Below are 16,588 nucleotides of genomic sequence, written 5' to 3'. Positions count from 1 at the left end.
AGTCCTAAATGACTGCTATCTTTCTGTCTGTCAACTATATCTATGTATCTATACTGATATAGGCTAGTTCACAAATTTATAATTAATTTCTTGTTTTCTCAGTTTGTTAGACTTTATATGTTGGCACAGTCTCTCCATTGCTTCAGCATTTTTTGTATTGCTGATAGTAACTTTAATGGGTTCTGCTTTTTAATTTATAGATATTAATTGAGTAACAATATTAAGTAGCAAGAAAATTAAAGACAGTGAAAAGAAATCTGTGATTAGAGAAAAAGCCATAACAAACACCAGGTCAGCCTATCCTTCCTGGTATGTACTGGGCAGATGCAGTTCTTTTTGTATATTAAGCCACTTAAGAAAGTGGATTTTTATGCACTGATGCCAAATAACAGTAAAGCTATTTCTAGACCTAATATACTCAGTGACGTGAAGGTTCTGACTTTAAACTTGGTCGAAAACAGTCTGATGAACTTCTTGAATTGATAAACTTATATGCCACTTCTGACACTGTGTACTCACACCAGGTCCTAGAGGTTTGCTCCTTCCCTGTTCACAGTCCATGTTGCCTGCCCTTTCTAGCTCTTTTCTTTCTATGTACTGTTGGATCAAAGAGTTCATTGGTTGTTTGCCACATATTTATTTAACATTTTCCTGGGTTTTTAGTTGCATTTTGAATGTAAACTAGACTTACCTTCTTGAAAGACCAGTTTGGTTTAAACTTTTGTTGTAATCCAAACCTCAGGATTTAGGAAGTGAGAAATGCTTGATTCTATAGAGGGAAAAAACAAACAACAAACCCAAAACTTTTCTAATTATGTAACAGAAAAAAAACTTTTCCTGTAACATACTTTTGCACCAAGTTTTCCAAAAGTTTGGGACCTCAACTTGAATCCATTTATAAGAATTACACTTTTTTGAAAGTACACCAAGTCATGTCCTTAAGCACCATATGTACATGACTTTTAAATACCTCCAGGGACTATAATTCCACCACTTCCCTGGGAAGCCTTTTCCAATGCTTGACAACCTTTGTCATTAAGAAATTTTTCCCAATACCCAATCGAAACCTCCTCTGGCACAACTTGAGGCCATTTCTTCTTGTCCTATCTCTTGTTACCTGGGAGAAGGTAACTACTCCTCTCAGGTAGTTATAGAGAGCAATAAGGTCTCTCCTGAGCCTCCTTTTCTCTAGAAAAAAATGATTTCAGCTCCCTCAGCTACTCCTCATAATAATTGTGCTCTAGACTCTTAACCAGTTTTACTGTCTTTTCTCTAAACCCACTTCAGCTCCTCAAAGTCCTTCTTGCTGTGAATAGCCCAGAACTGGACACAGTACTCGAGGTGTAGCTTCACCAGCACTGAGTACAGGGGAAGGATCACTGCCCTGGTCCTGCCTGCCATACTATTCCTAATGCAGGTCAGGATGCCATTGGCCTTCTTGGCCACCTGGGCACACTGCTGGCTCATGTTCAGTTGCTGTCAATCAACACCCCCAGGTCCTTTTCTTCTGGGCAGCTTTCCAGCCACTCTGCCCTAGCCTGTAACACTGCACGGGGTTGTTGTGACCCAAGTGCAGGACCTGTCACTTCACCTCGTTGAACATTTGGCCTTGACACATCAATCCAGTCTGTCCACATCCCCTTGGGAGCCTTCCTGTCCTGCAGATCAACATTCCTGCCCAACTTTATGTCATCTGCAAAGAGGGTGCACTGGCCTTCCTCATCCAGATCATTAATAAAGGTTAAACAGAACCAGCCCCAGCACTGAGCTTGGGGAACTACCACTAGTGACTGGCTGCCAATGGAATTTAACTCCATTTATCACCACTTTCTGGGCCTAGCTGTCCAAAAGTATTTTACCCTGTGAACGCCATCCATACCATGGGCAGCCAGTGTCTAGAAGATAATGCTGTGGGAAATTGTGTCAAAGGCTTCACGAAGGTCCAGGTAGACACCATTCACAGCCTTTCCTTCCTCCACTAAGCAGGTCACCTTGTCATAGAAGGAAATCAGGTTGATCAAGCATGTGCAGGGGAATGACGCTCAAGATCATCTGCTCCATGATCTTCCTCAACACCAAGGTCAGGCTTACAGACCTACAGTTCCTCAGACCCTTCTTTTGAAACTTCTGGTAGTGGGGCATCACATTTGTTAATCTGTAGTCATTTGTGACTTCTCTGGTGAGGCAGAACTGTTTAAAAATGATGGAAGGAAGCTCAGTGAGCCCTACTATCAGCTCCCCGAGAACCCTCGACTGGATCCCATCCAGACCCACGGACTTGTGTGCGCCTAAGCTGTGTAGTGGGTCAATGAAAATTTCCCCTTGGATTATGGGGGCTTCATTCTGATCCCATCTGTGTCTTTCAGCTCAGAGGGCTGGGTACCCAGAGAACAACTGGTCTTACTAATAAAGACTGAGGTAAAGAAGGCATTATCATTATTTTTTAAGTTTTATGCTTATTATTATTATTAAGACTGAGGCATTACCTCAGACCTATACTCATCCTTTCCCACTATATTTTCCCACACATCCAATATAGGCTGGAAATTCTCTTTAGCCCCCTCTTTGTTGTTAAAGTATTTATAGTAACATTTTATATTACGTCATATGGCATTAGCCAGAATAAATTCTAGTTGGGCTAAACCCTTCAAATTTTCCTCCTGCATAACCTCAGGACTTACTTGTAGTCTTCCTGAGTGGTCTGACCCCATTCTAAAGGTTGTAAACTCTCTTTTTTCCCTGAGTTCCAGCCAAAGCTATCTGTTCACCCAGGCTGGTCTTCTTCCCCACACCCAACTTTAGGCACATGTGAGCAGTCTGCTCCCGTACTTTTATGATTTCACTTTTAAAACATATCCAGCCTTCCTGGACTCCTTTGCCCTTCAGGATTGCCTCCCAAGGGACTCTCTCAACCAGGCTTCTATTCAGGCCAAAGTCTGCCCTCCAAAAGGCCAACAGTTCACAAAATCACAGAATATGCAGAGTTGGAATGAACACACAAGAGTCATTGAGTCCAACTGCTAGCCCTGCACAGAACCAGTCAGTCCATGTGCTTGAGAGGATTGTCCAAACACTTGAACTCTGCTAGGCTTGGTGCTGTGACCACTTCCCTGGGGAGCCTGTTTCAGTGCCCAAACACCCTCTGGGTGAAGAACTTTCTCCTACCATGCAACCTAGACCTTCCCTTACATAACTTCAGGTCATTCCCTTGGGTCCTGTCACTGGTCACCACAGAGAAAAGATCAGTGTCTGCCCCACCTCTTCCCCTCACGAGGAAGTTGTAACTGCAATGAGGTCTCGCCTCAGTCTCCTCTTCTCCAGGCTGAACAGACCAACTGCCCTCAGCTGCTTGTCATATGGCTTTCCCTCCAGGCCCTTCACTATCTTTGTTGCCCTCCTTTGGACGCTCTCCAATCGATTAACAACTTTCTTACATTGTTATGCCCAGAACTACACACAATATTCAAGGTGAGCCTTCCCAGTGTAGAGCAGAGTGGGACAATCCCCTCCCTTGACTGGCTGGCAATGCTTTGCCTGATGCCCCCCCGCTCCAGGACATTGTTGGCCCTCCTGGCTGCCAGGGCACTGCTGAGTCACATTCAGCTTGCTGCTAGTCAGGACCCCCAGGTGCCTTTCTGTGGCACTGCTTTCCAGCATCTCATTCCCCAGTTTGTATGAATATCCAGGGTTGCCCCATCCCAGGTGCAGAATATGGCACTTCCCCTTGTCGAGCTTCATATGGTTTGTCATTGCCCAGTCCTCTAATCTGTGAAGGTTTCTCTGAAGGGCCTCGCTGCCTTCCAGGGAGTCAGCAGCTCCTCCCAGTTTTGTGTCATCTGCAAACCTGCTTAGTATCCCTTTCAGTCCTGCATCCAAGTCATTTATGAAGAAATTAAAGAGATCATGGACTACGACAGAGCCCTGCAGAAGTCCAGTTGTGACAGGTTGCCAGTCTGATGTTACCACATTCACTGTCACCCTCTGTGCTTGACCTGTGAGCCAGTTGCTCACCCAAGACATGATATGTTTATCCAGCTGTGTGCTGGACATTTTGTCCAGAAGGATCCTGTGAGAGACAGTATTGAAAGCTTTACTGAAATCCAAAAAGATTATATCAACTGGCTTTCCTTGATCAGCTAGGTGGGGTACCTTGTCATAAAAGGAAACAGGTTGGATAAAGAGGACTTTCCTCTTATGAAGCTGTGCTGGCTGTGAGCAATGACAGTGTTGTCTTTGAGGTGCTTTTCAATACTTCCCAGGATAATCTTCTCCATAACTTTACCAGGCATTAAAGTGAGACTGATAGGCCTGTAGTTTCCAGGGTCCTCCTTCTTGCCCTTTTTGAAAATTGGGACAATATTTGTCAGCTTCCAGTCAGCTGGGACCTCTCTGGATTCCCAAGACAGCTCAGAAATCATTGAGAGAGGTTTCGTAATGACATCAGCCAGTCCTTTGAGAATTTTTGGGTGAATCTCATCAGATCCCATAGATTTGCAGGGATCCAGCAGGAACAGCGGATCCTGCAAAAGTTCAGGCTCAACTGGGAATTGATCGTTCTCACGGTCATGGTCATCCAGCTTTGAGGGGGTCACTGAGACCCTCTTGGTCCATCATCTGTGTTGAAGGCAGAGGCAAAGAAAAGGTTAAACACCTCTGCCTTGTCTCTGTCCCTGTTTGTGAAGTGACCATCATCATCCTGTAATGGGCTGATGATATTTCTAAAATGCCTATTGCCATTAAGATATTTGAAAATACTCCTGTTATTGTCTCGCACATATCTGGCAGGTTCAATTCCAGTTGAGATTTGGCCTCATGAATTTACTCCCTACAGTGGCAGGTAGCATCTCTGTATTCTTCCCATGTTACTTAATCTTGTTTCCACTGGGCATACATTTTTTTTGCCTTACTTTCAAGAGGAGACTCCTGTTCTGCCAAGCTTCCTTCTTGACTTTGGACTTCTGGAGTTTTTATGCTCCTGTGCCCTTGACACCACTACTTAATTATCCAAGAATCAAAAACTCTATCATTTCATGATGGCTGTACCCAAGACAGACTCCAAGTATCACATCACCCTCAAGTCCTTCTCTGTTCACAAATAACAGGTCCAGTGGGGCACTCCTTCTTGTCTCCCTCAGATGCTTTGTCAGGAAAGTATCTTCCACACACTCCAGGAACTCCCAAGACTGTCTCCTCTGTTGTGTTTTATTTCCCATAGATTGAAGTCTTCATGAGAACTAGAACCAGCAATTGTGAGACTTCTCCCAGCTTCTTATAGAGTATTTTGCCTACCTCTTCATGCTGGTTGTGTGGTCTAACAGATTCCCACCATGACATCTTCCTTGTTGGCCTTTACTCTGATTCTTACTCATAAACACTCAAGCCTTTCATCACCATGATTAAATTCTAGACAATCAAAACACTCCCTAAAATACAGGACTATTCCTTCCTGCCTATCCCTTTTGAAGAGTTTTTTGCCAACCATTGCAGCACTGGAGTTCGTTGGTTTATCTAACCATGTTTCTGTTATGGCAATAACGCCATAGTTTTCCTACTCCACCATGACTTTCAACTCCTCCTGTTTGTTGCTCGTGCCACATGCATAGGCGTAGATGAGTAGCCAGGGAATTCTCTCTATGTTAGTATTACAAATGAACTTTTAACCAGTGGACAGGAACTCTAATCAAAGCTGAAGTATCAAGGAAAACAAATTGAGATGGTCAGTTCGGAAGCAGGTTTTCTAATAAATACAAGGAGTCGGTTATATGCTTCATTAAATATTTCACCTAAGTGAAACTTAAGAGAAGATGCCCTGCTGTCAACCATAATTAATACTAATTTGGATAAGAATATCTCAAACCCTACTGTAGTAGGTATTGATAACTAGAGGCATCAGAAGTTTTTTTAGGCAGTTCAAGATCTACAATTTTCCTATTATGTTTTTCTATACTTTTTATATTTATATAAATTGTTGAGAATATGCTAATTAATATGTAACAGTATATGGAGCACACTGTTTCTGAAAACTTCATGTTTTAGTATTTTGTAATGTCTGTTGAAAACATTGTTTAAATTGTAAATTTAACTTCTAACTTATAGAAACAATAGCCAAGGCTCATGGGAAAAAATATTGCAGACTTCTGTAGATTAATCAAATGAATTTTAAAGCTAGTACAGCATATTACTGTCATTCATCTCTGCCACATAAATGTATAAATTGTCACACTAGTACATTCAAAATTATATTTTATCTGTAAAGCTATCAAAAACTACATTCATTTTGATGGCTGAATAGAAAATGAAGGGGTTGGATATTTGTGTCATCACATTCTAGTTATCACTGAAGTTGTGAATAATTCCCTACAAATATTATTCGATAAAAAGCTAAAAAGGTGTTGTCCTAAATTTACCAGGAATTTTCGCTATCTACCCATGGGTGCACACAGGCATTCAAGCACACATGCAAAAATAGATGTACAGAGGCCTATCAAAAGGTCTTATCTTTGTTTCTCTGCTCAGGAACTAAAAACATATTAAGAATTAAACAACTTTTTAAGGAAACCTTTGCCTTTGTGTGATATCTGAATTGAAATTTCAAAGAAACCTTCATGTGTATAAAAATATAATTTTCTGAAATCCAACAAAAACAAGCACTGAGAGATGTAATCTGTATTCTTCCTTGCCTGTCTGTCCATTTTTTATTTTATTTTGATAATACCTTTATTTTCCATTTCCGTACTCTTATGCTTTTGGAGAAGGTTAACAGAAGTGCTGACTAACTACATTCCCACAATGGACCTAAGAAAGAGCCTCAAAATTTTACAATGTGTAATTTAATCCAATGAAATAGTCACTCTGTCACCCTTGAAAACAGGGGGCACTACTTTCTCCACTCCCTGCCCTCATATGCATTTTATACTGAATTATACCCCCCGGATAAAACAGTGCAAAAGTTCTGAAATTCTCTTTTTTATTTTTTCTTTTTTTTCCTTTTTTTTTTTAATCATGATTTCCAATGGGAGTGGAGTTGGTAATGTGAATGTAACCAGGATTAAAAATATCAGGTGCCATTAGGTGACATTACATGTAATGAAATCTCAAGGTCAACTTAATTTCTTGTGTCTCCTTATCTCTCTGACACATAGTACTGTATCTCAGTGGCTGTCACCAACAGCTACCATCAGAACACTTGGTTAATTAGTAATTAGTCATGTCACTTGGTGTGATCTCATCCACTCTGAACTTGAGTGCAACAACAAATATGGAAAGTGAAACTTTTAGTAGCTGTGTGGTTAGTCCACGTATTTTCAGCAGTATTATGTGCAGTTCAAACTTTCATTATACTACCCTAATAGGCTTGTTTGAATTTGATGGTGTTGGTTGTTATTCACCTAGGAGTAGTCTGTAGCACTAAAAAGCATGACATTTAGCTACCAACTGAATAACCCCATCGAATGCTACAAGATAAGATTTCTTAGCAGTTCAACAGCATTAAGATAGGGGAAAAGTTTTTAAATAAAATTCCTACTCATATATCCTTTCTCATCAGTAAACATTTCAGCATGGGCAGTACCCATCATAGCTGAATGAAACCAGAAAGCACCTCATTGCTGAGACCTCATCCAGCAAAGCACTTAAGAACACCTAGAATACAAGAACAAGATTATCCCATCAAACTTACTCTAAGATGACACACGTGATTAAAATTACACAGAAATGTAGGTGCTTTTCTGGATTAGAATCTAAGGAATGAGGCACTTAAGATCAGCCTTTCATGCACTAAAAATATTTTCAAATCTTTTTAAGAGATGACATATAAATAAAAATTAATGTCTTACCTTTTACTGCTGGACTCAAGTCAACTGCATATGTGAAAATTCTGCACATTAGATGAGCACTTTATTCCCAAACTAAGCAGCTGTTTGAAATGGCAATCCTAAAGTGCTAATCTCTGCTACCAATAAACAAAAGTAAATCATGGCAGAAAATTCGTTTATATGCAGTAATTTCCAGAGGATTATCATTTCAAGGCATCAGATTTCCTAAAACTCCTCTTTCCTGATAACAGCTCTGCTGTGAGGTGACACACCAATAGGCATAAATTATCTAGCGCTGCAGATAAACAGAGGCCATTTGGGGGTTCAAAGTCCAATATAAATAGATGCACAACAGTAGGGGAACTGGTGCTCATCACAAACCTCAGAAGGATTAGCAGTTCAAGCTCTGATTTCCTTGCTGTTGTTAGCTGTGATTTGTCATGACAGTGACTGAGACTCTGTCTTATCTGTGATAATTTAATGGCTTAATGGAAGTCCCTTTATCTGGGGGTCATAATTAAGCTTGTTTGATCAGTTTCCTAACAAGCACCTCGCCTGTATTTTTAGCTATGCCTATTTTGTTTCTGGGTGTAACAGCATTTTTGCTAATTAGTATTAACAATATTATTGTTAACAATTACTGGTAATGATAACAACCTCTTAAAAGGTTAGCATTTATCTGGAGGAAAAATACAAGCCAAAAAAGATGCAAGACTTTGAATTTAAATACATTCATAGGAGATTTTAACTGTGGTGTCTCAGTATTTTTTTTGTTTGCTTGTTTGTTGGATTCAAGTCTAACTCATATACATAACTGAATAAAATAATTTTCAGTTGAATCATTTTTCTCTGGTACCAAATTAACATCAATTTGAAAGCAAAGATGACTCGTATCTTGCAGTGTATTTACTGTCCCTCTTTATTGTCGTACTAATAAGCTACTTCTTCCACTCTCATGGGAATTTTTTCAGCAAAAGATGTATTTTAAGACCTTATTATGATTGTTTAAAAACATGAGTGTCATAAAATTGATGCCTTACCTGTTAAAATCTCTACAAAAACAAGCAACTAATTATTTTTTTAAATGTACTGAATAATAGATATTTGAAAGGAAGTCTTTCTAAGATTTTTTTTCATACAATGCAGTGACAAACAAACAGCTGCATTAAATGTGGGTTGGTTTGCTTTTGTTTTTATTTGTTTTAGAAATATAAAATTAAAAGAAACAAGTTCAGGTTGGCCACATTATTTCTTAATTATTGATGTAATTTTCTTAATGAAATACCTTGAAGGCCACAAGGAGATGTGACTAAGTTATGTGATATTTTGGCTGTAGAAAGGCATCTAAAAAACTTGATTATACGTATATAGACACAAGAAGTATGCTTGCAATATGTGCATATATGTATATAAATCATCAATATGTGCATTTGTATGAATTTGCACATATATATTTGTGGGTTTGTATTATATATTTTATGGTTTTTTATACTGTTAGTCATATGCATAAATGTATGTATTCACAGGTTTATTAAAATTTGTCATTAGAATAGGTCTTATTTATCTTTTGAAGAACAAATTAATAGTGGGATAGAGAATATATATATATATATAGCCTAAATTAATTATTTAGGTACTATAATTAATACAAGGTTCATTAAAGAGTGAGTAATTCCACTTACCTGATTTGCTTGTTTTAGAATTGGATTAGTTGCTTTTCTTTCTCAAGGCTACAGATAAACCCCAGGTGATGTGGCTTGTTGAATGTGACTAAAACGGTTGAAGGCTAAATGAGATGAATTTCACCCACATGAGTGAAAGGAGTTACAGATTTCAGAATGAGAAATTGCAATACATTCTTGTAAAGAATGTTACTTCCCTATTCTTTTCAAATTTAAGAACTGTCACAAAAGAAGTATCATATATATGTGTGTGTGTGTGTGTGTGTGTGTGTGTGTGAGTATAAATATATTTCCTGCCTCGTAGAAAAAGGGTCACCTTACAACTCTGAATACATCAACCTTTTCCTTTGGATATTACCAAATAACACATAGTAATATTGATTAAATAGGCAAAGACTTGCAGGCAACTGCAAAGACAATCAAACCCAAAACCCAACATATCTATTTTTTCTATCCTGATAATGCAAGTTTACTGACTTTTGAAGAGTTCTGCAGGTGGATCAGAAATAGCTTATGTTCAGCTGTTTGAGTCTAGCAAGCATTAATTTGATTTTAAGCTTGCTATCTGGCCAAGAGTATGGCAGAGGAATTTACTTGGAGTATTACAGACTATAGTCTTGAATCAGCTTTGTTCCACATGAAAACCTTGGTACAGTTCTTGATGAAATCAAAGAGAAAATTTTCACTGACTGTGGTGGGATCAGGGTAGAGGTGCCAGTTGTATTTGAGCTGCAGCTGGCATGTGCCTGGGAAGCTGAAATTTTACCGCCCTATTAATCAAGCAAAATGTGTGCAAGATAGAAGTGACAAGGTGTAAGGGAGTTTGCACTATAACACTGTGAAATCCTTACCCAGTATCTGCAGCTAAGGCCACTGACACTGGAGTGCTGAACTGACTCTGGGAGGTCTCAATGAGATAAGCTCATGCAGTCACCAAGACGTGCTTTACACATCTAACTTCACAGATAACTTTCCAAAACTAACAAGGCAGAAACATTTCTCCATGAGTATTATTTTTATTGTTGTCAGTATGTGACAATTTTAGCAGATTTTTTTCCACCATTGGAACAAATTTTTATGGATATAAATAATAATCTTTGCCCAGCTCACAGGGAGAACAGAGACAGCATCATGCAGTCACCACTGTGTTATGTTGTTAGTTGCTCGCCAGTTAGTGCCAGATATAATATAGCCAAATAAATCTAGAAGAACAAAAACATCATGAACCTTGTGAAATACTGTGAAATGCCGAAACCTCATTTTTAGGTTCACCAAAGGTTTCAGTTGATCTTGCTGTTGCAAGTATAGAAAACAATAAATATCCCAATTATATTTCATTGTTTTAACTTTGGCTGTTATTTGCCACTACTTGAAGAAATAATGCTCATTCTAAAACAAAATCAAAGGTATGATAAAATGACTGCTCATGTGTCTGAAAAATGAAATAAATTTTCAGTTAGTAATGCAACACTAGTTTCTGCCTCTGGGTTCATGGTCAGGATAAGAACTGGATTAAATTTTCTGATGTGATTTGGTGTAGTTTTGCATGAAAATTATCATTGTTTGGTAATATATTCAGTCCAATTTTTCTTCTAGGATTTGTAGCTTTAATAACATGATCTTGTTGGCTATATGTGGTATACAGACATAGATACTGATATACAAACCCATAAATTCTCAGTTGTTCTTTGATGTACAAACAATTTTCAAGAATCTATTTTCACCAAGAAACAGGCATGTTATTACTGGAAAACAGTCCCAAATGTGATTTGAATACTTCCATTACAAAGACAAATTTTGTTCCCACTAGAATTTAAATGTTGTTTTCACTAGATTGGATCTAATTATATATGTATAACAAACAATCTCCTTGATATTTAAGACACCTTTTATTACATTATGAAAATTTTACATAATATGGTTTTCTCATGCAAAGTCTTGAATTTTGTTTTCAGCTCTTCCATTGATTTACTATTTTATTACAGAGAAACCTTTTCCTCTCTTTGAACTTCAGTTTATTCATTTGAAGTAGATGAGTACACGTGTGATTTAATTGATGTTTATAAAGCACTTTGATTTCTTGTAATGAAAAGCAAGACAGAAGTGATAAATATTATTACAGGTACACTCTTTTTCTTTGCTCCAGTTTTTGCCAAAAATCTGTATGTTATTGCTAAATTTAGGATTATCTGTTTCACTCCTACACTTTTCACAGTCAGAATTGTTCAAAATGTTGATTATGTATTTTTATAATCAAATCACCATTTTCACACAGAAAAGTAAATACTGCGTGCATGATATGGTTCTTAAAAAGTGAGTTTTTCATTAAATATTTCCTGTTATTTCATGATGCTCTTATTAAATTCCAAAATCTGCCATTCACTGTGTATCACAGACTGCTGTATCCATATGGAATCCCAGTAGTATATGGCTCAAAGCATTCAGCAAAGAAATTTGATAATTCAGTTGTGAGGCAGACAATGCAGTAAGAATGTGCCTGATAATAACATAAAACAGCATCCTGTGATCTGTATACACAAGAATAAGTATATATATAAAACACGATATATGTACCAGCAAGGTTTTTTTTTTCTTTAAAAAAAAGAAAGTAATGAGCTCCTTGCAACGTTCAAATGTGCTTATATCTATTTATAAAAATAATCATTCAAAATCACAAAGTATTTTTTAGTCAACTAGAAATACCAATTCAAGTTTTCTTTTGGCTTTGGTGGTAGTCAGAAAGGCAGGGCAGGCATTGACATATTTGCAGTTTTGATCTTTCCATTCCAGAGGAAAAGGAAGTGTTGGGTGGATTCCAGGCCTAATTCATATTCTAGAACACAGTTTCTCCCATGAAAACCTAATAGCATAGTTGCAGAATGCCACAGACACTGGAGCTGTGGTACCAACATCTAATACTGTAACTTAAGAATGGATTGGTCAATGAGACAGATTGAAACCTGGTCTCTCATTCTTAGATATGGTCCATAAAACCTGCTTCCTCTGGGAAAAATGTGTAAAGCTTTTTTCTACAGTAGTTCTTCAGACAACAAGGTGAGGAGGAGGACACATTAACTCATTTTCTGATCAGAGCTTATTCTTAGGCTTCAAGCAGTAATTTGCTGTTAAGGAACATAACACAAAAGATAGTAGCATCACAACTGTATTGTTATTTCCTTGTAATTTCTATTGTGCTGCTGGGGGAAGCAATATCTCTCTCAGGGATTGAGGGAGATGACAAGTTGAAGAGGGTTATTAATTACCAGTTACTATTCATAGGTTTTCTTTTTAAATGTGCAGGAATATGAGATTTGGATGTGAAATCAAGCTTCTATCTCCCAGGCAGCTGTGCTGCACTAGAAATACATAATTTAGAGCACTTCTACCTTCAAGCTCTTGCACATCACTTTAATGGCTCATTGACAAAATGATGCAATGGGAAGTGCAGAAAAAATTAACTCCTCCCCGATGGGAATCAGAAAGAGAGATCATTCCTCTATTCATAAATCTCTGCAGGGATACTGTTTTGAAAAAAACAATGAAGAAGGAGATTTCAAGTTGTAGGTATTAAATACAAAATGAGCAATTACAGTTACTTTGGTAGATGTCAGATACATTGTGTAGCACATAAACCCATGTTGATCTTTAGTTCCTGAGCAGACTGGGGAAAGTCATCTGCAGTTGCTCACATGCTTACAAATCTAAACCTACCACTGGCAAAGAGAATCTCTCTATATAATTTTTGTGTCCGGTGAAATAATTTTCACGCCTTCTGCACTACAATTTCAATTTGACAGGAAACTGTTATCATATTGCAAATCTTCACATTTTGCTTAGAAAAGGTCCTGCCAGGGACAACATGTGAAGCTTTATAACTTACATTTTGGCTAAGGAGCCAGATCCTCAGGGAGAAGATATGAAACTTCACTCTCATCAAGATTCTTCCCCTAACATGAGTAAACTGATACACTGCTCTGAAGAACCATGGATTTAAGTTAAAAGCAGGCCACCACAAAGGGTCAAAACCCCAATGCTTGTTGTTACTGAAAGTACTTAATGCTTTATCAAGGCACAAAGTATCAGTAGATTTCACAGAAAACCAAAAGACTTCTCATGTTGTGAAAAGATTATAAAGATTAGACTTCATTTTGAAGCTGTCCTATGTAGTACTGGGGAAAACCCCAAACAATTCCCTTATAATTCAAATTTAGTTATCTCATTGACCCTTTTCCTACTGGTCTTATGTCTGGCTTCTTTTTAATTTGACAAATATTTCTATCTCAATACTATTGTTTAACTAGTGATAACACCTTCACAATGCTCAGCTAGACCTGTTCTTCACCTCCTTTGAAAAATATTCTTTTTCTTGCAAGCAGAAAGGTCACTGTTAGTGACATTGCACATTCATTTGAGTCTAAATTTACCTTTTACATGGCCAAAATAACTCACAAGGAACATCAAATTCCTATCCTTATGCAGTTTATCTTGCAGTCATTGACTGAAAAATATAATTATTTCTGTGCAAAATGAGGTGATGATAATTTTTTTTCACAAAACCTGAATGTCTCAGAAACAAAATACCTATTGATTGCTCATATTGGTACATTGCTTTTATTATATGCATGTAAGGTTTGAGAGGTGTTTTCAGATTCTTAACAGAGTGGAAAAAGATCTCAAACTTTTGAAACCTGGTGACAATAACTGATTCTGGTTTGTATTTTAGTGTGAAAGGCAAATACTGAGACCTACAGACTTCTTTCATTCTCTCTTCCAAGTAAAACAAGTAATTAATTCCTATAGAATTAGGACAAAACCTCATTTTATTGACAGCATTTTCCTCTTGTCTGCAGGAAAGGAATTATTTATACCAGATGGTAGTATAGGTGTGAGTTGGCTGTGAAGTTTTCTGCAGTTGTTTCTCAGGCCACGTACTTCAGTGGAAATTTTATCTACATAGAAATTGTAGTATCAAATTTAGGAGAGCAAACTTTCTGGTCAGTTTTTAATGTTGGTGCATATATTGCTGTTAAAATGTACACTTTTACAGTGTTTCTTCCTTTTCTGCATTCATATTACCAGTATTTGATAGCATAACTTAAAACAGAGTAAACATGTTCTGTACTAAAAATGTTCCATAATTTGCAGAGCTTCAAAGAGGTTAAAGGTGAACCTGCTTTTGATCTACTGAGTAGTAGTGGGTCAAAGTTCTCCTCTGTGTTCTACTGCAACTAATTAGGGATTTTTAATTTAATTTGACTAGGGATGTTCTTTCTCTTGTTTTCACGTGTTGTCAAAATAAAGAAAACTCAAAACATATCAGAAACATTTGTCAAACTTGTTTTCACTGTTAGAAATCTATGTAGCAACTCCAGTACTGCTACTGGGGGACAACTGAAGGAAGGGAAGTCAGTCAGTCCAGAAATTATAAGAGATGGAGCCATTCCAAAGGCAACCTTAGTATTAAACAGAAGAGATAATTTCAAAATTTTATTAATGCTCTGCAATTGTCTGTTCAGCTCAAGGAAGTCATGATTTGTGACTGATCTTTCAATATTTGTCCTTTCTTCCTAAGAAATTGTGTTGGAGAAAGTCCCCATAAAGGGAAAGGAAGGGTAACAAATAGTCATACTTTGAGTATTTAAAATATCATAGCAGAATCAAATACCATCAAAATATAGAAATGCAGATGCCTTGTAGAATGGCCTAGTTTTTGTAATTACATGATTAGATTCTTTCAGAGCCACTCATCTCTTCACATACATATCTACTGCTCACAAATGTGCCTCACTGTTATACCAACAGATGCACAGTTATTAATTTTGGAAAGATTCCACATTCCTTTTCTAGAAAGATCAGAGAACCTAATTAAGGATGAACTTGTGTGGAGCAACTGCTCTGCCCATGGTATAAATGGAAAAAAAATTATGCCAGAATGCTGGAATCTGTGAAACAAATACCAGGAAAAATAATTGTGCCATAAATCATAATATTTTCATTCTTCTCTGCTGTTTTAAGCCAATATCTTTTGCAGATTATGTTCAGGGTAATAACTGCAGCTTTGCAAATGCGTGACACCTGCTAACTGTTTTCTTTCCCTTCTCAAACTTCTCATTTACCAATGTTTGTGAAGTGCTCCAGTGGGTTGACACAGCAAAATTCATGCCAAAAGCTGCTCTCTACAAGAGCACTAATAGCTCAGCAGTATGAGCCAGGGTTATTAAACCACATCCTAAGCAGTGTCTGGGCTATTTGAAAATATAAATAAATAATGAGGAAAATACAGGAAATCTGTACTCAGAAGACATTAGTATTCAGATTGTTGGCGTTCAGTTACTGCCAGGAGCTGTATGATGTACAAAATATACTATTTTTCTATTTATTTTCCAAGATAATATCTTAGATTTTTAGCAGACTTGTATTCCTGAACAATAATGAAATTATACACTTCATAAATTACCCAAATCAAAGACCATATAATTCTTCTTCTCTGCTTTTTAGATTTTGACCTATCCTATCCAAACAAGTTTTGTGGAGGGATTTCTTTTGTTTGTTTGTTCTGTTTTCTGAGTTTTGGGGTTTTTTTGCCACTCTTAAACATGTTAAAACTGTTTTCATATGCGATTCATATACTTCTTTGGGGATGACTCCTTCAGTCACTTAAATAACAAGATGAGTTTTTATCAACACAATGACTAAACTTGTGCTGAATAAACAAAAAAATCCCCTGGAAAAGAAATGTAAGGGTACATTTTACCACCATTTTGGTAACTTAAATGTTGTAATGTTCGCCTATTTTTCTTTTTCTTTTCTTTTTTCTCTCATAACTAGGAATAACCTAAGAATATGGAGGTAAGTGATTTCTTGGACTTTAAAGATGCAGGGATGATCCTCCCATGAACATCCTTTTTCTCTGTAGTATATCTGAAGGACCTAATTCCTCCTTTCTGACAGGGTAAGGATTACAAATCATCCAACATGTACTAAAAGAGACATTACACAGTAATACTTGTGCTACTACATGACTGCTGTAGGAACATTTTCAGAATGACAACAGTGTTTGTTCTACCTTCTCTTTTGGATGACTGAACTTAT

General features: G+C 37.3%; 1 protein-coding gene across 1 annotated transcript in view; it reads left to right on the top strand.

Annotated features, from left to right (window-relative positions):
* The window catches only part of EPHA7 (EPH receptor A7), a 189,733-nt gene extending 173,352 nt beyond the window's left edge, over positions 1–16,381 (top strand). The window contains exon 16 of the mRNA XM_071548781.1: positions 16,325–16,381. Within this exon, the coding sequence (XP_071404882.1) occupies positions 16,325–16,349 (25 nt within the window). The 3' untranslated portion in view covers positions 16,350–16,381. The remainder of the gene's footprint in view (positions 1–16,324) is intronic.
* The last annotated feature ends 207 nt before the right edge of the window (positions 16,382–16,588 follow it).

Source organism: Pithys albifrons, chromosome 2 (genome assembly GCF_047495875.1).
Source record: "Pithys albifrons albifrons isolate INPA30051 chromosome 2, PitAlb_v1, whole genome shotgun sequence".
Lineage (NCBI taxonomy): Eukaryota > Metazoa > Chordata > Aves > Passeriformes > Thamnophilidae > Pithys > Pithys albifrons.
Note: the sequence above shows the minus strand (reverse complement) of the source record. Positions and strands in the feature narration are given on the sequence as shown.